This window comes from Dermacentor silvarum, chromosome 3 (assembly GCF_013339745.2).
Source record: "Dermacentor silvarum isolate Dsil-2018 chromosome 3, BIME_Dsil_1.4, whole genome shotgun sequence".
Taxonomy (NCBI): Eukaryota; Metazoa; Arthropoda; class Arachnida; order Ixodida; family Ixodidae; genus Dermacentor; species Dermacentor silvarum.
The window spans coordinates 64183008-64208581 of NC_051156.1; the positions used below are offsets into that span (position 1 = coordinate 64183008).

Genomic DNA, 25574 nt, shown 5'->3' on the forward strand with positions numbered 1-25574 from the left:
CCCCTCGCATGCGCACATCTACCCGCTTCCTCCTCCGCGCGCCCGAGAAGAGGGCGCGCACCCTCTTCGTCTTCCTCTCTTGCGAGTGCAAGACACCACCGCATCAAGCGACCATCCTTATCGGTTCAGCCTCGTAAGCTTTCGCTCGCACCTACACCATAAGTCGCGCATTTCTAGTTTATAAAGTCCAAGTATCAAGTGCAAGTACAAGATATCGCACTTGTACTTTAAACGGAGCATCTGAGTGCCGCCGACGGCAACGACGACGGCAGAAATTTTCACTTTCGAGGACAGTTGCAAATTCGTGAGGTTTCGACTCACTAGGACCAGACACGTTGGTGTCCATGGCCGACAAAGTGTCAGCCAGTAAGCTAAGACAGCGTATCCTGTGGTGCACCAAGAATGCTGTCCCTCCCCACATAAATACCCTGCGACCGGCGCTAGACACAAGAAGTATATCGCCAAATCCCTCTTTCGGAAGATTTCGCATGACTAGCATCGGGCTTTTGGGCGTCTACTGGCGACAGAGTTTATGTCATAATGCTACGACGGAGTGCTCGGCTGTGTTCCAAGAATGCTGTCGCTGGTACACAATTGAAGAAAAAAACACAGCGCAAAAGAGACGAGGACGAAAAGAAGACAGGTACAAAAGAGGGGCGCAAACTTCCAACTAAGTTTTATTTGAAGAAACAAGGTTTATATACACGAAAAAATTCATTGCACCACCGTGACGTCATGAACTCTCCATCGCATCAAAAAGGCAATCTCTTTGTCGGCAGGTGCCACTGACGGGCAGCTAATGCACATGCCCTCGACCCTCGCAATATAAAAGCTTCTAGACTCTATCTTTCTAGTCTATCTCCGGAACGTGCCAAAAACTTGGTGTCCTAAAGGTGCGGATGGCATTTTTGGCACTTGCCGACAAAGAGATTGGCTTTTTTTTATGCGATAGGGAGTTCATGACGTCATGGTGGTGCAATTCATTTTTCATGTATGTAAACCTTGTTTCTTCAAATAAAATTTAGTCGGAAGTTAGCGCCCGTCTGTTGTGCTTGTCTCCTTTTCGTCCTCGTCTCTCTTGTGCTGTTTTTTCTTCAAGTATGTCGCACCAACTCTCCCACATCAAAGCTTCTGCTGCTACGCAGCAATGCCGTCTGGCTATGTAAACGTCAAATCTCACCAAAACGAAAAGGCGCATCGCAGAGTAACAAGTTACCGACGGAGTTTCGGCCTCGGTACCGGCCTGCGCCACATGTCATTGGCCGGCTTTCGTGCTTTGCTAGCCGCATCGGGTGTCGGTGTCATGATCTGGCATGGACAGACTTCGGCTTCTAGCGACAGCTGTCACCAGCGTCACCATTGCTCTTGACTACACCGGACGACGCCGAAAACCTGCCGGAAGCTCGTTCCTCGTGGTTCGGGCTTAAGTATTTCCAAAGATGATCTTCCGAAATACGGCAACGGAACTTCTCATGCAATATCATTGTTCTCATTGATTGCACGCAGACAGTGAATTCGAAGTGGCGTTTCATTTAAGAATTACAGATAGCTCCACTGTGTCACTGGCTAAGTCTTCAAAAATACACGCCTGTGCCGTTATCTATTGCAACGCCCTCGTCATCTGCGTTTCTGCTGGCGGGATCGATCCCTAACAACGGCGTTGTGGTGGCATCGAGGGTCGCGGCGGCCGCACGCATGTCGAGCCGCCTTGTCTCGTTGACGACCTCCTGCAGCAGCCTGCTGACGAACTCGACCCGCCGGAAAGTGTGGAAGGTCATCATGCCAGCGAACAGCGCCGATAGCACGAACAGTAACACGGCGCACACACCCAGGCACACATTGCACGCGCCGAACCTCGGCGCGAGATCGGGCGTCGCTGCGGGGACAGGTTGAACCTGAAATATAGTGGTAAAAAATGTGATGGGCTGTAATTTTGCGTGACATTCGAGTGGGTATTGGCACGAGAAACGCAGTCGTTTTTTTTGAAAATTCATTGACGTTCTTGCACTGCCGAACGTGCATAATTGCCTTATAGTGACTTTAATATAGCTCGACGCACAATTTCGTTGTAACGGAGCATTATCAGTGGATTAGGTGCTCAGATGAAATTGAAAATTTGGCATCCTATATGCTAGAACCAGAGACCACAAGCAAGGAGAATAATTGGTCATCACACGGGGTTGCCTTCGTTGTGCACAGAACAGTGGGCAGCTACTGATGGTAATGAAGAAAAAACACATTTTTTTTCAGAGGGCTGAAAGGTGTGTGTTGAAAATAAACAAATGTGAGAAAAGGTGTGTGCACGACAGATGCCACAAGTGTTTGTCTTCGCAGCCTAGGCATGTCGGTTGAAATCCAATGGCTTAACCTCGCTGCGCCTCTTCTGCCAACGCGATTTTTTTTTGCTGCGCCTTGTTCCATTCTTTTGCTGCCGACTGTACTTACAGAACAGTGCGCATTGTGGACACAAATATCCACGTGACGCGAGTCATGAAATGCAAGCCTCAAAATACATCCAGGGGTGTGCATGCTGTGGCACATTTTTTTCGCACATGTACAAATTGTACCTGACTTAATCTAGGAACACTAATCACGTGCCTCTGCGCTGGTCATCTCCTATATAACTATTACGCATCACATATAGGTCGGCGTCGTTGGTCCGCATAGAGCAGTGCACACTATCTCGCTAGCCCATAGGCGAAGGTGATGGCAGATGTGTGGTGTAACCACGCTGTGCAACAATGACGTACATTATGCTCATTTGCGCTGCAGACTTGGCACCAAGCTTTGTTTGCAGGGCAGTTCACTGCAGAACTCCGGTACACTACGCTTTCAACAAACAACTAGCATGCCACGTGCGCCAAAAACTGTCTCGATACTGCAGCAGCAACTGACTAGAGACATTTCATTACCTACAGTCATTTTAGTGTGATTAGCGTTCTCTGAGGACTTCATGCCCTCTTTGGTATGCCTGTGCATATCTAAGCTCTGTCACGTTAAGTTCGGCGAGTGGCTATGTGCCACTGCTTATGTAGCCGAATAGACAACTTGGACCATTGGGGATGTGCAACTGAGCAGGAGAAACTAGGAATGTGAAAATATGCACGTGAACATTATTGTCCAATCCTCCAGAATCGGTATGCGCCACTGGGAACGTACCTAGATAGACTATCAGACAAGTAGTTAACAAGTCAGCAACAGAAAATTAAAGTCAGTAATACAGAAGTAGAAGAGAGAGCTTCAAATGCAGCTGAGGGTGGAAATAGAAGTGCAGTGAACAGAATAGGACAAAAGCGTGCATTGAGTAAGGAGCGTCGAGCTACGGAGAAGCGAAGATGTTAGCAACACGAAATTGGAGTCGACTACACAGAAGTGAGGAATTTGGCAATACACTGTGCTGCTACATTGCTGCAATGCTAATTGCATTAAGTTTGGCTTTAATTGTGGGATGAGTTGTGCTGAAATGTTTTTCTGCAGCTTTGTCATTTTAGCGCAGTGGTAGGTGGGCTTAATTTATCATACGCGTGCTCGTAAAGACACAAACACAAGTGATAGGTGCAATTGTATATGTTATTCGGTATAATTCAAGGACAGTTGGTTGCAAGAAAAAATCCTTGACTATCTTTCTTTGGAGTTTCCAAGAATTACGCGAGCTGGCCATGAACCACAAAGCTTCAAGCTCGAATATCAAAATTTATCTTAGACAGAAAACAAATCAAGTGCAATGGACGAAATGGGTAACGGCGACAGCAATGAGCACGTTCAACCGTCACGGAATTGAACAGGTGGCTCACGAACGTCGACTGTTTGCATGTCGGGATCATGTAATAAAGTTTAGGCAACGTTCAATCGCAGTAACTTGAAAACGAAGTACCTACTGTGGTCCACGAAAGCTGACGGGACATGGGATATGCGAAAAGCTGAAATGCCGCGAAACGTGGGCACATGAGCACAAATTTGAAATTTCTGTGAGTAGTTGGCGGCCTACATAGTGATCCAATAAATAAGAATCCCCATGCCCTAACAAAGGAGGAATTAACAAAACCGTTGGAATCAGTGACCCGTAAACCCTTCAGGACGACTGTGTGTGCCATGTTCATGGGATAACCGTATATTTGAAACGGGAAGCAACACTTGAAAAGCAGCACCAATGTGATACCGCGTGTTTCTTGTATATGAAGGAGAGGGATAGAACTGTGACAGTCAGAGAAAATGAATCATTGCAAAATAATTTTGCAGGCATATTAAATAGTCCAATTGTAGTACGCTCTGTACAATGTATCGGTAACAGAGCTTAATGTACTTCTAAAGTAATCACAAATTAAGATCGTCTTTTCAGAATACTCCTGCAGTTATGCCAAGTTGGGAAACAAAACTTAGATTCTCACGACAAGCTCATGATTGTGATTGCTTCATAAAAAAGGCGCTAAACCTCCCCCATCTTTCCAATCGACGCCGTATGACTCGCTTGTGCACATTTCAAAGCATATTTGACACCAACGACAGTCTAACATATACCCTCTTTACAGGCCAAGTTCATGTGTACTCACATACAGACCACCATTTAAAAGTAGGAGTAAACCCGCTCTGGTTGCTCAGTGGTGATGGTGTTCGGCTGCTGAGCAGGAGGTCGCGGGATCAAATCCCGGCCACGACGGCAGCACTTCAATGCGGGCGAAATGCAGAAAACACCCCTCTACTTAGATTTATGTGCACTTAAACAACCCTAGGTGGCCTAAATTAATTCGGAGTCCCCAAGTACAGCGTGCCTCATAATCAGATGGTGGTTTTGGTACGTAAAACCCCATAATTGTATAAAATATTGTATAAAATATTCACCAAGATAATTTCCAATAGAATCAGGACAACACTTGACTTCAGTCAACCAAGAGAACAGGCTGGCTTCAGGAAGGGATATTCTACGATGGACCATATCCATGCCATCAATCAGGTAATCGAGAAATCGGCGGAGTACAATAAACCTCTCTATATGGCTTTCGTAGATTATGAAAAGGCATTCGATTCAGTAGAGATACCAGCAGTCATAGAGGCATTGCGTAACCAAGGAGTACAGGAGGCATACGTGAATATCTTAGCAAATATCTACAAGGATTCCACAGCTACCTTGGTTCTCCACAAGAAAAGTAGAAAGATACCTATCAAGAAAGGGGTCAGGCAAGGAGACACAATCTCTCCAATGCTATTCACTGCATGCTTAGAAGAAGTATTCAAGCTCTTAGACTGGGAAGGATTAGGAGTGAGGATCGACGGCGAATATCTCAGCATCCTTCGGTTTGCAGATCACATTGTCCTATTGAGCAACAATGGAGAGGAATTACAACAAATGATTGAGGACCTTCATCGAGAAAGTGCAAGAATTGGGTTAAAGATGAATATGCAGAAGACAAAGATAATGTTCAATAGCCTGGCAAGGGAACAAGAATTCAGGATCGCCAGTCATCCTCTAGAGTCTGTAAAGGAATATGTTTATCTAGGTCAATTACTCACAGGGGACCCTGATCACGAGAAATAAATTTACAGAAGAATAAAATTGGGTTGGAGTGCATACCGCAGGCATTGCCAAATCTTGACTGGGAGCTTACCACTGTCGTTGAAAAGAAAAGTGTACAAGCATTGCATTCTACCGGTGCTAACATACGGGGCAGAAACTTGGAGGTTAACAAAGAAGCTCGAGAACAAGTTAAGGACCGCACAAAGAGCGATGGAACGAAAAATCTTAGGAGTAACGTTAAGAGATAGGAAGAGAGCGGTGTAGATCAGAGAACAAACGGGGGTAGACGATATTATAGTTGACATTAAGCGGAAGAAATGGAGCTGGGCAGGCCATGTAATGCGTAGGATGGATAACCGGTGGACCATTAGGGTTACAGAATGGATACCAAGAGAAGGGAAGCGCAGTCGAGGACGGCAGAAAGTCAGGTGGGATGATGAGATTAGGAAATTCGCAGGCGCAAGTTGCAATACGCTAGCGCAAGACAGGGGTAATTGGAGATCGCAGGGAGAGGCCTTCGTCCTGCAGTGGACATAAATATAGGCTGATGATGATGATGACCCCATAATTTAATAATAATAAGAAATAGGAGTACCATACTTCTGGGCCAGTCAGTGTTTGGCTTCCTTTTTGCCTATAAAAAGCTGTGCATGGAATCGCCTGCCTGCTGCCATAACAGTTTTTCTAAACTATTACTTTTTATGTAAACCCACTCCACTGAGTAACGCGTCTGTGGCCCTGGGAAGAATCAGATAAAATGCGTTGAATGTAGGCACTCGATGGGGGAAGGTAGGTGGGCAATAAGAAGTCACGAGCGACAACACAAAAAAATGATTATCAGGGCAGCTATGACTAAAAAAGTAACGACATGGTTCGTGTCGACTAGAACAGCACAATGCCTACAAAAAATGGCTTGGTTCGTGTCTTCTGCATCTCCGTACCGGTGGTCAGCAGGAAGCGCTGGATGTGTTCCAATTCTGGCCAGCGTCGGAGACAGTTTACGTAGACAGCTACGGAGGCAGCTTCGAGCCCATGTATCTGCACTTGTCTGCTACCATCTGGAAGACGATGGGAAGGCGCCTCTACGACGTGACGCCACCTCGCGGCGACAGGAAAAAGCTAAGAAAAGCCCATATAGTATCTTAGTGTGCGAGAACCCTTGAAAAACACAACGTAGCTTACATTAAGAGCATACAAAAGCGTGACTACGTTTTCCTTTGCGCAGATGACCTTACCATCGATTTTCCAAGCGTGCTGCACAGCCGGCATTTTCTTTAGACAGCAACTTAGCTTGCATCGTTTCCGAATTTGATGCTATTTCCGTGAAGCTGTTTTTGCTAGCTTCGTCAGAATTACACAAGGAATTAAGATTGCCACTGTCCGCTTAGCTGTCTACTTCACCGTTTACGGCGAGTATTGGAACACAGCCAATACGTGCGCTCAAATCCTGCAAAGTGAAAAGGCGAAGCCACAAGTCGGCCATTCGAAAATAGAGAAGTTATGTTGAAAGCCAAGGGCTTCGATCACACGCGCGACCTTGGGCTTGGTTTCCACACTGGGGCGACGACGCTCGCTAAGCCGAGGCGACGGAAGAATGAAGTGAACACAACTGCAACAAGATCTGGCCTCTCAGCATGTCGACCTCTATAGCAACCAGGTTGTCGGTTTTCCGACTGCATTGGAGCTCGATAAATGAAGGCATGGAAACGTTACATGTTGCCCAAGGGACCCCAGTCCTTGGCAGAACAACGGAATGGCGAGCATGGCCATTTACCAAAGAAAACATTTGCGAAGATGAACTAGCTGACCGCGATTGTCAGCCTTTGAGGAACGCTCATTTATGTCGCAGGAAAGGTGATAATCAATAGGGAATGGGCATGGAAAAAATGCGCCTAAATAGGACAGCATGTGATGATTTACATCAAACTCAATCCTGCCATCTACTAAATAAACGTCAATAACAAAAAATTGTACAACAAACACAGAAATAAAACATACCGAAAACTTCGTGAAACGCGCCGTTGATATACGGGATAAACGTATTCATTTACGTTCAGAAATGCTTGCGCAATGTTGAGAGATCAGATTCAAGTAAGCATTACAATCCCTACAGCGCAATATGTTACTCGTTATTTCATTTACTCATATGAAGCATTATGCCAGATGTGGCGTAATGTTATAATGTTTGGCCCCGATGGCTACAATAACGGGGAATGAATATTCAAATAGATGTTTATAGCAGAGTGTTGTAGTTATGAAGTTGTCAAATATGACCCCAGCATATAAAATATAAAAAATGTCAGGAGCTAAGAAATAGAAACGTCAGTTGGAAGGTAACGCTAGAGTATGCAGGTGTAACTAAGGTGCCTAAAATCTATTTCTGCTGAGACTAAGCGCAAAGCAAGTAGCAGTAGCTGCTAGCAACAGACGAAAAACCACGTGAATTTTGTTATTAAAGACCCAAACACGTGCATAACTTAGGTAAACTTTCTGCGCTTAACGGTGGCATAGGATGGACACCGAGAAAATGCATCCCCGTGAGGAACTTGAGCTACCGCTAAGTTTCGTGCCATTATAACGTCGTATACTACGGCCCACCGCTATCGGCCTCAGCCATTACATTCCCCGTGTGTTTCTCGAACTCTGTGACGGTGCTTGAGGATGGACGTACCGCAATCGGAGGCAGCACGGCGATGTCGTTGCTCCCATCTCCGTGCGCTGAGTTCGCTGGTGGCCCGACAGAGGCGTCGGCGCAGGGCGAGAGCTTCGTGATAGATCGAGAGTGTTCGGCTGTCTTGCTGCTGCTGCCCGTTTCTGCAGGATTGGAATCCAAGCATGTCACCTCCATGGCGGCTGCTGAAGAGCTTTCCTTCTTCTCTTCTTGAGAAGCGAACGGCGCAACCCCACGCGAAATGCAAAGACAAGACGCACGCAGCCACGCTCTTCTGGTTAAACAATGATTTATTTTAAATAGAGAATGGATACTTATATATGCGCGTTGTGTACGCGATACCTTCAAGTCGCTGAACTTATCGAATCCTTCACGAATGGTGTGGCTGCGTGGCTTTCTTTGATGTTCGCTGTGCATCACATTATCGTAAATGTTATGCAAAACGAAACGCTAGCGGCAGAAATCTTTGTGCAAGATGACACAAAGAAAAAAATATCCTGATCCAACTTAAACTGGTAATACATGGTTAATACATACAAGCTTTAAACAAGCTTTAATGCATATATACAAGCTTTAAATCCCAGTTTGCTTTTGTTTCTTCGTTCGCCCTCTACTTATGGCTCGTACCCACTATTTATTTATTATTTATTAACAACACACAATAACAGTGATGCAGCCTCAAACAGCGACAGCCTCCGCGCGCGCTGGGAGTCTGCGTTGCTCAGCTCGGACCTGCAGCACCAACTCTGGGCCGTCCAGCGAGCCGAGGAAGCCGCCAAGGGCCAACAACCCTTGGCCGAAGCCTAGGCGGGGTCTAGGCCCACCCCACCAAATCGCAGGGCACTCAATAAAGTTATTTGAATGAATGAATACCTCAAGTACTCCTGCTGGAGGGGTTTTACATGCGGGGTGGGCGAGTATTGAAATAAGCAGAAACACAATACTAATGCAGTACGCACTGAAATGAGTTCAAAAAGAACAAGGACGAAAAATGCAGACACATTATAATTGGCACATAGAATGGTTAACAAAAAGAACAACGCAAGAACGAAAACGCCGGAACTTATTAAACATACCAATAGACAAATATTGAACGTAGTGCATGCAAAATGTTGAAGTAACAAATTCCTAGGTGAAAACAAGGCAAGAAAAAAAGGCAGACAACTCAATAAACGCATTATTGACGTTGTCGGAATCGTGGTAAAAAAAATGCGAGCCGATGATGCAATCGGGCAAGTGTTTCAGTGGATTCAATAGCAGACTTATAACGCGCAGAATCAGCATGAACAATGACGCTGACTGGAAGATTATTCCAGTGGATGGCTGCTTGAATAAATATGAAATGAAGATGAGCAATTTTCTGACCACGTGGTCGATACATTATTTTATGGTGGCTGATACGGCTTGCAAGACGGTTTACTGGCTTTATAAGTGTGTTGTCGGGAAGGAGGGTATGTCAGCGTTTATGATAAAGGTAAAATGCAAAGTTGTTCTGTTCTGCGGCGCCCGTCTAGTTCGGGAAGATAAGTTTTTCATTTTATTTGAGTGACACTCGTTTAATATGAGTAGTCCGAAAACATTATTCTGACTGCACAATTTTGTAGCGACTCGAGGGTATTGCTGAGGTTGTGATTTGGGATCCCGCATGCATATTCCAACTTAGGTATTACAAGAGATTGATAGGCTAATAGCTTAACGAAGGGCGGAGAAGTGCGACATTATGTCGTAGCTGGGTAATGGTCTGGATAGCTTTGTTTGGGATGTGCATGATGCGAGGTGACCACGTGGAATTGCGGCTGATATCAAGTCCTAAATATCTGAGGCAATCTGCTAAAGAAATGACAGCACCATTAAGCGTGCACCGTATGAGTTTAATTTTCCTGTCGTTTATGAAAAAGAGATTAGGGATGTTTCCTGAGCATTACGCACCACGAGCCATGCTTTACCCCAAATGTCAACGTTTCTCTGTTCGCACTGAAGAATTAGTTTATCAGGGGAATTAGTGATGGAACGGTGAATTAGACAACCATCCGCGAATATACGAATGTTTCAATAGATGCACACGGGGCGATCATTAATGTAAATTATAAAAAGTAGCGGGCCGAGTACTGCTCCCTGTGGGACGCCGGAGGTGACCAGGAACAAGTTGGAGTTGACTTCATTGGCGGAAGCAAACTGTTGGTGACTTTTGACAAGCTCTCTTATGCATTCTAGCACTAGCGAGTGTAAGTTTAGATGCCGTAATTTTAGTAAGAGTGGACACTGAGGTACTTTTTTCAAGGATTTTTCATAATCGGGCGATATGGCAATTGCTGGAATTTTATTACCGAGAGTAAAACTGCCGTCGATAAAAAATTACTCCATCTCCCGCTAAAGGGAACCATGTGTGGATGCGAAGCAGCGGGGAGATGGTTAGCTTGAGCGAGAGATGGTTTCGCGGCAGCGGCCCGAGTGCTCATCGCGGCGCAGCGCAGGAGATAGAATGAGGCGCGCGCGCTTCGTCATTTTCATACCGCGGAACTACCGTGGCGCCCCCAGCGCAGTATGCAGCTGTCGCACCACCTGTCGTGCGCGCCACTCCGGATTCCTAGAGGAGAGAAAGGGGAGCGTAGGAGAGGAGAGAGAAGGGGAGGGGAGGCGCATGCCCTGTGGGGTGTGGGACGCGGGCGCCACTCCGTAGAGGATTCCTAGAGGAGAGAAAGGGAGGAGCGTAGGAGAGGAGAGAGGGGGGAGGTGACGTGCTTGCGCTGTGGGGGTGTGGGACGCCGCGGGAGGGACGAACAAAGCCCCCGCCATAAGATGCTTCGCATCTAAAAAAATGGTAAAAAATGAAAGACGCTTAAGCTTCGCCTTTAAGAGTGGCACGCGATAGCGTTATCCGGCTCCGTTGCATCACATTTTTCTTTATGAGTGGGCTTCACTGCAACACACAAAGTAGGGAAGCCAGATAACAAAACGCCAAGCTTACACTGATCTCCTTAAAGTCGGCTTCATTTTTAAACACAAATCTTTGCTGGGAAGACGTTTTACAGGAGCCATTTAAGCTGTCTTATATCAAAATGTGAAGACCCTAAGACCTTTCTTTATTGTTTTATTAAGTGTTTGCTGTTGCCCCGAGGCGAGCGCGTGTCCACAATTTAGAAAGGCTGGGTTGAAAACCGAGCCTTTCTTCATTCCCGTCCATGTCGCCTAGAACCAAAGTACAGCGAAACACTATCATAATTGGAGGTCGCTTAAGCTTCATCTTTCAGAGTGGAACGCGATAGCATTCACAGATCCCTGCCTGCTTATCAGGCTTTTTTCTCGTATATTAGACTTACAATCCGACGCTATCACGCCTGTAGGTTGTGGATAAGTCATACTTTACAATTTTTCTGACGGATTTTACTTTGAGAAATTCAATTTTTGTTCACTAACGCCTTGCGCCACACGGCGGGCCTGTGTGGTCGGGGTGGATCGGGATTAGTTGGTTCGGCATGAATATTTCCGCCAGATGCCCATTCTTAACGCCGACGCCAAAGCCGACGCCGGATTTTCTGCGACACGGGGCTCTTAACGATCTCGCGTTGAAAAACTAACTGAGTCTAGCAAGCAAGGCCTTGCCTTGCTTGCTAGGAACTCAGGATCTATTCGTAGATGCGGTAATAATCTTCACGGTAATCACTCAGGATTTGGTAGTAATCTTCACGGTAATTACCGTATCCATCCATGGATAAGGTAATTAACGTGAAGATTACTACCAAATCCTGATCATGACAAGAGGGCCGTCGCACAAAGCCCGCTAATTAATGAAAGCGGCCCTCATTGCCAAAAACCGTGGCAACAGCTTTGAGATAAGTTTCCCAGGTGCCCACGTATACTCAAGAATGCGGGGGCGGGGTTGCGGCATTGGAGGCTGGCCCGGCTGAACGGATTCAGCGATTGGTATTGGCCGAGCTACAGACATCAGGTTCCCCAGTCCAGTCTCCTATATAGGGAAGACGAAGGGATAAAAAGCGGAGACGTGTGGTGCAGTGAGGTGGCTCTGACGTGTCCTAATGTGAATTCAGACGTTTAATATGCTCCTGATAGAGTAGGCTTCCGTACCAGGGGCCAGTGCACGTAATTCAAATTAAACCATTTTTCCTTATTCCTACTACTGGACGTACTCATCAAAGGGCTTGGTGGATTCTTGGCCCAAACGCCACCTCAAGCCGCAACAAACTAGTTGGCAGCGGTAAGATGAAGAAGGTAGTCCTCATGATCTGGGATCAACGGACCTGGGAACCTTCGTAAGCTCGAGGTAAACTGTGGACCGAAGAGCGACTTCTGTGGATCCGGGATCAGCGGAGCTCCACTTCGTGGCCAAGGGAGGCACAACCGTCGCAGTAATAGCGTGGAGTCTTCGACGATTCAAGGAAATCGGAAGGAGAGCAGCAGAAGGTGGCAGTCCTCACGATCTGGGATTGGCGGGCCTGGGAACGTGGCTCCGGAAGACACGGCCTTCGCAAGCTCGTGGTTGGGCTAGTGCTTGAGCGAGTATGTTTTACCAGACGATAAGGATAGGGTTCTATCCGGCAATTAGCTGTGATTGATGGCCACTGGGTGTACAATCAATACAAGGGAAGTTGTAGTAAGCTCTCGAAAAGCATGGATATCAGAGTGTTATAGAAAGGTGAGCTGTTGCTGTTAGCCGCAGAGCTGGGTATGGATATAATCTATAAGTTGAGGAAGCGCGAAATTCGTACTGCGATTGACGAAGTGGGTTTCGTGGAGTATTAGCTCACGGATGCCTGAGAAATGATATGTTGCGGGAAAGAGGAGAATGAGCGTGAGCGAAAAGAACGTGAGAGAAAAGAAAGAAGAAAAATGTCGCAGTTTCATCCGAAAGGCGAAGCATCAATTGGGATAGCAAAGTAGTAGAGAGCTATACGGAGTAAGAATAGTAGTTTTATCAGTGTATAAACTTGGACATGCAGCAGAACCAGCAACGCGCAGAACTGTTGCCGACGCCGTCGGCGTTTTGCCCGCGTTCGCCCCGAACGCGCACGGCGTTGGCGACTGTTGCCGGTTCCTCTGGGGGCGGCTGAGAGGTTTTCGACGAGATCAGAACGGGACACTCGTCGAGCAGCGTCGGAAGTCTTTACCACCTATCGCCTTGCAACGTTTTTAGGGGCGAAGCTCCTAAGGATGTGGGTCGTTCCCTCCTCAGTAGTAGTAGTAGTATGTAGCCACCTGTAGTTTTATGAAGTGTTGACTAGATGGCGTTCCGGTTCCGCTTCCACTTCCGGTTCCACTTCCGGTTCCCGTTCCACTTTAGGCAAATTTAGGCAAATGCCTTTTTTGTTCCTTGCGCTCCTATCGCCCCACTTTGATATATGAGCATGAATTAGAGTTTAAGAAGGGCTTTTATAGTGTTCTTGTAGTGCCTATAAATGCCTATTTTGGCGTTTGTGCCTAGAGAGAGAGAGAGAGAGAAAAAAAAGGTAAAGGAAAGACAGGGAGGTTAACCAGAGGTTATCTCCGGTTGGCTACCCTGTACCGGGCGAGGGGTAAAGGGATGCGAAAGGAGAGGGAGAGAAAAATAAGTAAAAATAAAGAATAAAAAAGTTGTCGCAGTTTCACCTGAAAGGCGAAGCATCAATTGCGATAGCCCATTGGTAGAGAGCTATACGGAGTAATGATATTAGCTTTATCAGCTGTATAAACTTGGACATGCAGCAGCACCGGCAACACGCAGAACTGTTGTCGACGCCGTCAGGCGTTTTGCCCGCGTTCGCTCAAAATGAGTGCGGCGTTGGTGACTGTTGCCGGAGCCTCTGATATAAATGGGCACTTGGTGCCGCAGCTAAACGTCGCCTCCCTTCCCTCCCCCCCCCCCCTCACGGCCTCTCGCGCATCGGAAGAATTCGCGTTTGTTCTACATATATGGTGATTGTAAAGGAGGAAAGAGACGCCTACTTCTGCAGCCCTTAAGGGAGCACGGCGCAGAACGCGCGTTTGTTCTCCGCCGTGCGTTCACGCCCCGTGAAAGCGCGCGCCCCTCGCGCCCTTTCACTCGCACATACAGCGTTCGGCGCACGGCGACTGAGCCGTGCTCCCTCAAGGGCTGCAGAAGATAGCGCCAACCTTTCCCTTTCCCTCAAGAACCACTTATCATCACGGCGACGATTTCATCTCCACTGACGTCATACGGAACCTCACGGCGACGGCGACGCCGACGGCAGAAATCTGCTTTTGAGTGTCCATATAATTGCTATCGCAATAAAAAAGGAAGGATAGAAAAGAAAATCACACACGCACACGAAACAGAACTGTTTCTGCGGGCACTGTCACGCAGTCTGCGAAGAAGTTCTCGTGTTGCTTAGTGTGAACGTTCCATCCTACGTAACACAGTGCAGAGTCACAATTTGTCACTGAGTCCTGTGTCTCTCAAGTAACGCAGCAGTGCGTTCAAGGCGGCTCGCGCCGTTGTTTGTGTAGGCCAGTTTCCAAGGATGTTCCTTTCTGTTATTGGGCGTTTGTCCAGCTGATCTATTGTCGCTGAGAGAGCTGCTCTCTGCGGGTTGAAATGAGGGCACTCACAAAGAAGGTGTGCGATTGTTTCATTACACCCGCAGAATTCACAAAGTGGGCTATTGGTCATTCCGATAAGAAAGGAGTACGCATTTGAAAATGCTACTCCAAGCCATAGACGGACTAGAAGTGTGCAGTCCCGTCGTGGAAGGTTGAACGGAATACGGAGCTGTAAATTAGGGTCCAGGGCATGAAGGCGTGCACTTGTGAAATCGTATGAATTCCATTGTAACAATGTTATCTCAAGCGCAAGCGCGGAAAGTTTTTTCGCTGCGTCGGCTCTTGAAAGAGGAATGGCAACGCAGTTGACACCGTCATGGGCAAATCAGGCCGCTGCGTCCGCTCGATCATTGCCATGTATGCCACAGTGACTAGGCAACCACTGATATGTTATATCGTGCCCTTCATCAACTATGCGATGGTGAACTTGTCTTATCTCTGCGACGAGCTGCTCATGTGATCCATGGTGCAGCACTGAGAGTAAACTCTGGAGGGCCGCTTTGCAGTCACAGAAGCTTGACCATGGATTCCTCCTAAATGAAATGAAGAGCCGCACGGAGGGCTACCAGTTCAGCAGCTGTTGTTGATGAGACATGTGACGTCTTTAGCTCTATCTTGACGGATCTTGCTGGAATCACCACTGCGGCAGCTGAACTTGTCGGTGTAACTGAGCCATCGACATAAACATGTACGCGGCCACTGTGAACCTCATGTAAAAGTCCTAACGTGGCCTGTTTTAGGGCAAATGACGGCATGTGAGCTTTCTTCGTGATTCCTGGGATGGTGAGGCGTATGTCAGGTTTGTGCAGGCACCATAACGGTGCGCCTAAATGCCTATAAATGCCTGTTTTCAATATCGGCGCCTATATTAACACTATTTAGCCTCAAGTTTCGCTTTCGAGTGCAGTTAGAGACCGTTATTCATGTTATCGGGCAACATTGACTGTGCGGAACTCTATGGGGTTCAACCTAGTCCTTTAGTTCAACACAACTCCCGGAAAACAACTGCTAGCAGCATTGAAATGGGACGCGCCGGCCAGCATACACCGCCGCGCTGACATTGCGCGAGCGGTTGGCGAATGCGAAACCGCGGAAAGCCGTCAGGGGAAAGGAGAGTGAAGAGCAAAAGAAAGAAACATATGATGTGAACGCGGCTTTTGTTTCATCTGAATTTAATTTTTAAGGTGTTCACCAACGTCGGGCGTTCCTTCTCAGCGTACAAGATCATTCTCAGTGACAAGAGGCACAATTTTGAATCCAAAAATCTGGAGGTGGTGGTAGTTTGCTATTCTTTCCCCAATCTTCACAGTGATTCTTTGACCACGTTTGGCGTACTCTCCAAACAGATTTCTTCAAACATATGCGCTTCAAATGGGGGGAAGTTTATTTGGCCGTGTTGGGACGTCTTGCCTGTACAATTCGGATAATGTCATTGTATATGACAAAATTGCCAATAGTTGTACCTAACAGCCCTCATGTAAGAACGTGCTAATTTCTGAATAAATCGTAGTCTCTCTTCCATTTGTTATTTGTCTTTTTTGTTGTGTCTTATTTTAATTGCGTCCGGCAGACATAGAGTATCGCTTTTTTTAATCAGTATTCCCAGCTTTCAAGTATTCTTTTTCATGCCTGATTCACTATATGCGACGCTCGAGTACAGTGGCCATTGAACATGAATATGAGCAGTGTGCTTATTGAATGAAGCCAATTGATCGACATTAGTCCAGCAGTGTTATGGGACAGTGGCACGGCTATGTTCAACTGTTAGCGCCTTTGTGCCATCATAGACAATAACATTTCTTGTTTTTCTATCGTAGATATAGCCGCGGCCGTCTTCGTTTGAAATTATTTGTATTTATGTAAAATTTTATTGTGCCTATATTTACGACGTTGGAGGCCTAAAACGTTGTTTTGCCTGCCTATTTTTGGCGCCTAAAACGCGATTTTTTAATGCCTGAAGATCCGGCCTCTAGTAATTACCGTGAAGATTACTACCAAATCCTGATCCTGACAAGAGGGCCGTCGCGCAAAGCTCGCTAATTGATGAAAGCGGCCCTCGTCGCCCAAAACCGTGGGAACAGCTTCGAGATAAGTTTCCCAGTTGGCCACGCATACTCAAGAATGCGGGGGCGGGGGTGCGGCATTGGAGGCGGGTCCCGGCGGAACGGATTCAGCGATTGGTATTGGCCGAGCTACCGACATCAGATTCCCCAGTCCAGTCTCCTAGGGAAGACGAAGGGATAAAAAGCGGAGAGGTGGCTATGACGTGTCGGAATGTGAACTCAGACGTTTAATATGCTCCTGATGGAGTAGGCTTCCGTACCAGGGGCCAGTGTACGTACTGTAAATTAAACCATTTTTCCTTATTCCTACTACTGGACGTACACATTAAAGGGATTGGTAGATTCTTCGCCCAAACGCCACCTGGAGCCGCAACATTAGGTACGAAGAAATCGGCAGATGTGAAAAAGTTCACAACGTGGGAGTTGATAACGTGCTGCCTTATTTTATAACATACACTGGCGAGGGTAATGGGATGGTACATTTTGGTTGAGCCACTTTTTTTAGTAGGTATATCTTTTCCACTTTTCCAATCTGAAGGAATAGAGCCTGATTGGAGAGGCTGTTCGAAAATTCGCACTATTATGATGCTCACGATATGCTTAGCATTTTTATGCTTTGCCATTACCGTTGATTTCTGCTGATGAATCGATGATTTTAAAGACACCATGCGGTTCGAAATTGATACTCGGCATGCATGGATGATCGCTCGGAAGGAGATTGGAAGGTTCATTGGTTAAGATAGAACGAACTGTGGTGCTAGGAGTCTCGGCAGCTCCATGTTTAGAGATGGCGATACCGACCGGCTTGGTCCAACAGAGGTGTATATGTCGAAGAGTCACGAGGGTTGATGATCCTTTAAATTGTTTCGGGCCGTTGAATATTAGCGAGGGTAATGTTAAGCCGAAAAAGGTGCGCTTATCCCATGCTAAAAGAGAGTCGAATAGCATAGCCGCAGATCGATATTTGTCCCATGCGTTCGACGTATTCGCCAACTTACCCGATCTCAATCAGCGCCTTTTGTTATTGCGAAAGTTTTATATTTCCCAGCAGGCAGAAAACCCTGAGTGATGAAGCGATGGTACCAAAAATTTCTGACTAGCGCAAAAAGTATAAACACATGAAAATTGCTCGGATTGACGTCAAATTTTTTAGGGAGGTTTCTGTAAACAAAGTAAAGTAATGCCTTAAAAAGAACATTTGGTACATTTGGGTCGGGGGGGGGGGGGGGGCGGGAGAAGTGAACTTGGGCCTCCAGGGTGCAAGACGAACATGCTTCCCTGACACCACGGTGGCTCCATGGTTCTGGCTGACTAAGTGTGTGCCTCGTGTGTGCGTCATTGGGCACATGACAGCACAGCCAATAGGGAGGAGGTGGCGCCACGTCATGAGTGCCAATGAGCACGCCGCCTCCCGCGCGTCACTTGCGCTTCGAATTCTATTGGTACTGTGTCTACTGCGATGCACTCTCGATGCCACGTCATGAGTGTATAAAATGAGCATGCTGCTTCCAGCGCACCACTTGCCCTTCGGATTTTCATCGGTGCTGTCTCTACTGCGGTGGACTATGAAGCGTCTACCTCAGCGGCAGCTATGAAACGTGATGATGACGAAGATGACATAGTCACGACAGACGTGCCATTGCATATAGAGTATCACATAGCTTAATATAAAATTCATCGTTCTGCAGCGAAATGATCCGAATGTTTCCGGTCTTGGTCCAACATTATGCAAACACACTCGCCGAATCAGCAGAAAGAACTTTATTGCATGTCGAAAACATCAATCGAAAACAATTCACCAAAGGGACTGCATCGCTTTTGCGTTCCCGCACGTAAGCAGTCATGTCTCCAGAATTTTTTTTCCTTCAGCCATTTTAAATCTGAAATAAGCCATGGTAATATAGTTTGCTCACGGACATTTTTTACTGAAATGTCTTTTTTGGTTAGTCGCTGCATTTCGTTTTTAAACACGGACCAATTGAAATCTACAGAGTGTGCTTGGAAATCCAAGAAAAATGAGTCGCGAAATTGCCTAGCTCGGTGTTCTTGGCGTCAAAGTCTCCTTTATCATATAGTGTTATTTTTTTTGTCCTTACATTTCGGTGGATGGATTTTCGTTCCCACGTGCTGCGAATCATTACGTGGTCGCTGATGTTATCGAGGTAAGTAAACGGGTTGAAACTGTCAGGTTGTGACGTCAGCGCCAGGTCAAGAGTGTTGGAAGACTGCGCTGTGCACCTCGTTGCAGCTGATTAGTTGCAATAGGCCAAATGTAAGCACGTGTTTACAACGTCACTTTCTACATTCTTTTGATGTTGCCACGTAGTAGTGACGGTGAAGAAAACAGTCGCAAAACTGTGAATGACGAAAGGTACCTTTTAACTTGGGCCCAGAACTTGGGCCCAGAAAAGCAAGTTACACTCGAAGCACAACGATAGCGGCGAACACACTTGGCGATGGTTGAAATGTGATCTGGGCGTCAAGCGCGTCGGCTTTCATACGTCATTCGTCGAAGGTCCCAGAGCATGCAATTCCTGGTGCCCGTGTGCTTTTCAGAAACTACTACACAAGTGCTCACGTATAATGAGATCACCAAGCATTACTATCTGTCAAGACGGGTATTCCCCTCCCGCACCCTGCCTTATGCAGGGTGCACGCTATATACCCTGAAATGTTTCGCAGTGCAGACTGCCCTGCCTGTGGACTAACGGCAACATTGAACCATGTGTTGTGGGAGTGTGAAGCGATCGGCTTCAGCGAGGATAGGTGGGCTGCGTTTTTTGGCAGCCCCGAACTCAACGACCAAAACCTGGCCGTCCAGAGTGCCCGCGATCGGGCCGTCAAGCTTGGCTTGGCGGTCCCTACGTGGGACTAGCCGGGTGGCGCGGGGTCTCCCCTGCGTCGTCTCGGGACCGAAATAAAGTTATTTCACTCACTCACTACTACACAATTCATGTCGCGCATGTCATCTGATAATACAAGGTTCGTCGACAACAGACAACGTATAGACCATCGATGACATTCGCGAAACCTCCGATACATGCAGGTGCGTCCTGCGCCGAGCGATGACGTGTAACGTTTCTTAGCAGGTGAAATGCGGCCCCGGGATACAAATAAAGTATGCGTGTCAATATTGTGTAAGCTAGGTCAGGCCACGTAATGCACAGAACTTTGCAATCGCCAAAGATATATAGTGACAGCAGCCTTGGGATACGGAGATGATACCTTGTGTATGTAAATGCGTGGTCAATGTCAGGGGGGCGGCCGCAAGCCCCAATTATGAGCGGTGGGCTCGCGGCCTTGCAGATGACGAAAATTATTTTTAAAGAGGAATGAACAATGATACAGGCGGCACTGAAGGCAGTGGTGAGCGCCCATATGAACACCGCCATTTCATTTGTTCACATGGTAATGTCGAAATAAATCGAACACAGGAGGAACACACGTAATCAATCTGTTGTTCAATAATACATGAACTTAGCCAGTTTTCAATCAGTATTACAAGGTTAGATGAGGACGAGTCGATAAGACTGCCAGAGCATCACCTATGGGCAAAACAATTCTTATCTTAGTAAGACGAAACGACAGATCAGTTCGCTGGTTCTGTTCGAGGGCAGAGTGCAATGTAATTGCCACAATCCGAGTACAACTTTTTTATTCTTACGGTCCAATATAAATGTAGTGTTCTCAATGATTAGTTGGTTATAGCGTAGTTTGAATGAAACATTTAAGCTTTTCCCGAACTATAAGAAATGTTTTCGATAAAAGCGAGTGCTTGGCGAGCAGTCTGCCGCAATGCTTACACAGGGTACTTTAATTCTCCATCGTGCCACTAGAACAGGTTCTCTTTCTTTGAATTATGCAAATTTTACTACTACGTAACCTTTTCTTTCGGCACGGAAAGTGCCAAGACGGTGAACGCATTCAATATTTCGAGTTTCAACGGCTAACGAGATGAGAAGCGCAGTGATCTATCACGTTTTCTATTTTTCTTGTTTTTCTGACTGTGCCCAGGTCTCTGCGTCTGTATTTGCAAGCCCGTAAAGTATGAAGTATTGCTTGCGCGCCCTGTCCTCCGCCTCGTCTACAAGGCAAGTTAGCTCAGAAATTTGGTTAGCTTGGTCCTCACCGAGTGTCCCAAGACTTTGAACTGAGCTTTTACAGCGACAAAAGAAACACAATATTGTTCAACTCTATTCAATCTTGTTTTATAGTGTGAAGGATTTGGTTGCTTTTAATTAGCTTAGTTTTCACAACCCTCCTTTCATTGAAAAGCTTTGATTGTCCGGACTTGAGTTCACTGAGAGCCAATGCTAGATCGCAGCGCTCTCGTCGTAAGCGGCAGGAGCAGTTCGAGTACCGGTAAAACCGGGATTTTCCTCAACGTCTCCTGCCAAAAGTAGCAACCAAGAAAGTAAACTAACACAGTCTGTAACAACCGCGCAACATTATTGTCGGCTCGGCATCACCACAAGACCAGCTTAACGCGTACGCCGCGAGAATAAAGTTAAGTGCTTTATTTTTCTTTTTTTTAGCCTGAAAAGAACGGGATCCCAATGAGCATAACCCAAGGCTGGCCTGCCACCGAGTCACACACAAAGAAATTCAACAAGAGGGGCCACTCGGCGAAATTTGGCAACAGGAAAAACGTCACGCTAGTAATAATGCTAGCCCTGTGCTCATAAATTCTTATGGGTGGTATTCGGCATTGTAAGCGAGTGAGGTTTCACAACTTTTTTTTTTCTATTCTTGACAGCTTCTGTTGCCAACTTCACGCCATGTTACTGCCCTGCTCTATTCGGGTACATTCGGGTTTCAATGGCATTGGACCGGAATAGGCACATAGCCTGTGACACATGCTCGGTGGCCCAAGTGGTCTACTGGAGCACATATTGAGCGACTCACAGCCAGTGCCATTGAATGCGCTGGTCCTGCTTGTCTATTCGGGTACATAACCATTTTTAGTGGCAGCCCTTTTTATCTTCTCTTCCTTTTTCCTCTTTTCTGCCCTTACCCCATCCGCCTGCGCAGAGTAATCAACGGGAAACTTAATCTGATTAGCCTTTCTGCCCTTCACCTCTTGTTTGCTCGATTTCTCTTTCTTTTTTTCTCACGATGCTGGCTAGGCAACCCGTCGGGCGTCCATCCGGACCATTCCAGAGTAAGTGCAATAGCGCGCCGATCCGCGGCCATTTTGATGTGCTGGAATTTTTAGGATACTTCACACACTTTCCGGGGGCTATCTATCTATATATGTATCTATAGTATGTATCTATGTTTGTGGTAGCGGTTTTCCCGCCTTCCTGGGTCGCTGGGTAGTGCGTGGTCGAATGGTTAACGCATCCGGCTGCTCTGCTGCCGTACAAGGATTCCAGAGCAAACATCAGACCAACTTGGATCACTTAGTATTTGCCAATGTGTACATATATACGTGCCACCCTTCAACGAGCCTCTTTCGCGCTGACATGGGTCACTGTAGATGCAGGATTGGGTAAGCACCGCTATTGAGCGAAACTTTTTGATGCCAGATTTGAGCACTGGGTATGTGCCAGTATAGATGTGTGTCTCTAACGTATTTGACGCCAACCTGGGTACCTAGGTGTGCGCCGCTAGAAATGTGCCACCTATACGATGACGAGAAAAAAATCCCTTAAACTCGAAACAACATCGCAAGGGTTTCTCAAGGACAGCAACCTGACGCGTTAGCAGGCTGCTCCACAAATGGACTGTGTATGTGCCGCTTTCAATGTACGCCTTTCACGCCAGCACTTTAGCGACCTGCCCCACGAATGCAATGGGCCTGTGCTGCTGTTGAATGAACCTCTCGCCAACTTGAGTCACTGAGTATATGAGTGTGCGGCAAATGGAGGGAACAATCCTCAGTGTTCGCAGGCACCGGCGCGCCACGCTTCTTGTCTCGGAGGCGGGCGCATACTTTTGGGTACTGTCACTAGATGGCGCAGCGTGTCCAGATATAAGCGCGAGATAGGATCCCGGTTCTCGCATGACGCGTTTCCCTGCGCTCGCACACACCGGCGTGCCATCAATTTCGGAGGCTATGTTCGGGTTCGTGGCAGCGGCGCCACTGTTCTAAGGGTAGCACGAAAGAGGAATTCCCCGACAGTACACGCCTAATACATAACTCGTTTCGACGGTGGCAATCCGTCGTATCACTATATTGATTCAATGCTAACGCATTGCCGTCCACAGTCATCGTGAGCTGGGGTCGTCAGGGCTCTATTGTCGTGCTTGAAAGTGATGAGCACAAACAAATCTGTGATGGTTTTGAAGGTATCCTGACTGTCTACGGTTTCTTTCTCGGTGCATTCAGTGCGGATGAAACAGCCTGTCGTTCTGGAGGCTTTTTATTTTATTTTATGCAGAGTTCTTTACCATATACATGCAGAAAGTGCAGAGACGCTCACGCCACAATCATATAATAAGCGTCGAATATGTTGGCTCTGCCGGTAAAATCACGTGACGCCTGTGGAATAAAAGATGTTCTGAATCCTCAGACATAGGAGTGAGTGACGCGTGGTAATGATCCCAAGGTTAGGCTTAAATATATCTTCAGAAATACCCACGAAAGACGACACATGGGACATCAATCACTGGAGCTCACTTCACAGAGCGACGAATGGTTCATGGTGACATTCGGCTCTAAGCGGTGCGAAGTTGTCTTTCCGTTAGTTTCCATTCCTTTTGGTTTATCAAACATTATGTCGTTAATCCGTAACTAAATTTGCAGTTCATCAAACGGAAAACAGGTAATTTCCCAATACTTTCCTTGGCCTAAATATATGTTGGCTGTATATGATTGCAAAACACTCTGTATATTTATTGCTCGCAAATTCGCAAATTCATCGGACATACTTTATTTATCAACATTAGAGGTGCTACATTGTTTTCAAAATGAGAAACACACAAAGTGGTTTGTATAGTGCTCAGCGATTCAAACGCGACACTCAGAGTGCGTGTCTGCCGAAACTTATGGCATCGGTGGCTGATGGAGACATCGAGCTGATGCATTTTACACCGAAGCTGTATATGGCTAGGATCAGGCGGATCGTGTCCGCGGGCAAAACGACGCGTAGAACAACAATAGTGGACAAACCTGGGTGATACTGCAGGAGGGTCCAACCTCAATGACACGTACCCCTGTGGGACTCGGGGACCTGTAGCGCGCCCTTGAGCTACCCTTGTCACAATGTGGGACCCAAAAAGACAAAAACAATGCGCCGGAGGGATGAACGCTGTTGCCCAAACGCTACTCTATGACGATGCGTGTAGCAAACGTCAGTGATAAAACGTAATAGTCTACCAACCAATAGCTGTGTCTCATTCTCTCTTGACATATACATTTCCCTCGCGACGTCATAAGTTGCCCCTTGGACTCGGTATGAGTAATATCCCTGTCGCTCGCTCCGAAGAGGAAGAGCGCGCCTTCGAGGACACCGGCGCGCTCAACAGCGTGAATGGATACGAAAGCGACGAGAAGCCGAACGCATAGCGGCCCAACGTGCTGCTGCCGATGGTGCAAGGTGGCGTGAATCTAGTCGCCTATACTTGCTTTCACTCGCACATATAGCATACGGCGCACGGCGACGCAACGAATTCACGTGTGGTGTCTTTTCAACCATTTAACACAACCAGCAAAATTTTTAAAAATATATTATTAAACAATACCAACAGCTTCGCTGGTCTTCTATCTTCACACAGTGGAAGGCCTCTGAAATTTTTATTTCTATTACCGGAAAGCGAAAGCAGTTGTTCTACATTGTGGCTGCATTTTGCGCTCCGCTATCACGCAACACTCACCGGTGACAAAAAACAAAAAAAAAAAATGCCGACCACGTACCATGCGACCTCAGTATCTTGTTTCAATCGTTGAGCAATGTGCAGAACCTCAAGCGAGAACCTAACTTCTTTTAGCCCACGTGGTGGAAGTTTACGCGCCGGCTGCTTGACGTCGGCAAATGTCGACGCACAACTTGCCACTTCCGGGGCGTACGCTCATATCTGGCATGGGCAGATATCCACGCTGCCCGCGCACGCGAGACGTGTATTGGACAGGCGCGTCCGGCTTCGCAGACGCGTCACTGGTAGCCAAGCGCATACGAGGAGCTTTGTGCGGTCGGCCCCTTAAAGCTAAAATAAAAAGAAAACTGAAATCAGTGACAGCCGTTTCTTTTTTTTCTGACTCACTCACCCCTCTCCGCAGCACCACGAAAAAAAGCAAATCTAGTTACTTGAAGTGTGACTGAACCGCGGGAAATGCGCATTTTATCAGAAAACAAAGTGTGCATGGAAGCCTAAATATCTAATTACCCAATATATGTAAAACCAAAACTCAGCTGATGAGCAAGAAGACGTTTGTTCAAGCATCAGTGTGCCGAAGTATTTTTTTTCTCTAACGACGGAGTGTTCTATCGCAGATTGACGGTTCCTTTGTTAACCGCAGTAAAGCTATTTTAATTAAAACGTTTGTAAGAATTAGAGCTAGGTTATTTTGTAACACAATATCGGAATGCACGTGATGATAACTGCAAGCGTTGGCTGTGCGTGACACATTATGCACAGCCGACGGTGTAATGAAGTTTGCGTATGAGAATGTGAAAAGCCTAGCACTATTAACAGCCTTGAACTGTAGGACGGCGTTAGTTTTATATTCCTCGGCACCACGAAATTCAAAATTCAGATTCTTCCTGGGAGGAAGACAACGCACTACAGGTGCTGAAGGGTTCCTAAGTGAATTATCACTTGTGTAACATCA

The 25574-nt window shown here is 46.8% G+C and overlaps 1 protein-coding gene across 1 annotated transcript; it reads right to left on the reverse strand.

Annotated features, from left to right (window-relative positions):
* Window positions 1-1554: 1554 nt before the first annotated feature.
* LOC125944248 (uncharacterized) lies at window positions 1555-8360 on the reverse strand. Its single transcript, XM_049664592.1, has 2 exons — window positions 8184-8360; window positions 1555-1895 (listed from the first exon to the last, which is right to left on the reverse strand). The coding sequence occupies exons 1-2, from the start codon at window positions 8358-8360 to the stop codon at window positions 1575-1577; spliced, it is 498 nt and encodes a 165-aa protein (XP_049520549.1). The 3' UTR covers window positions 1555-1574.
* Between the last annotated feature and the right edge of the window lie 17214 nt (window positions 8361-25574).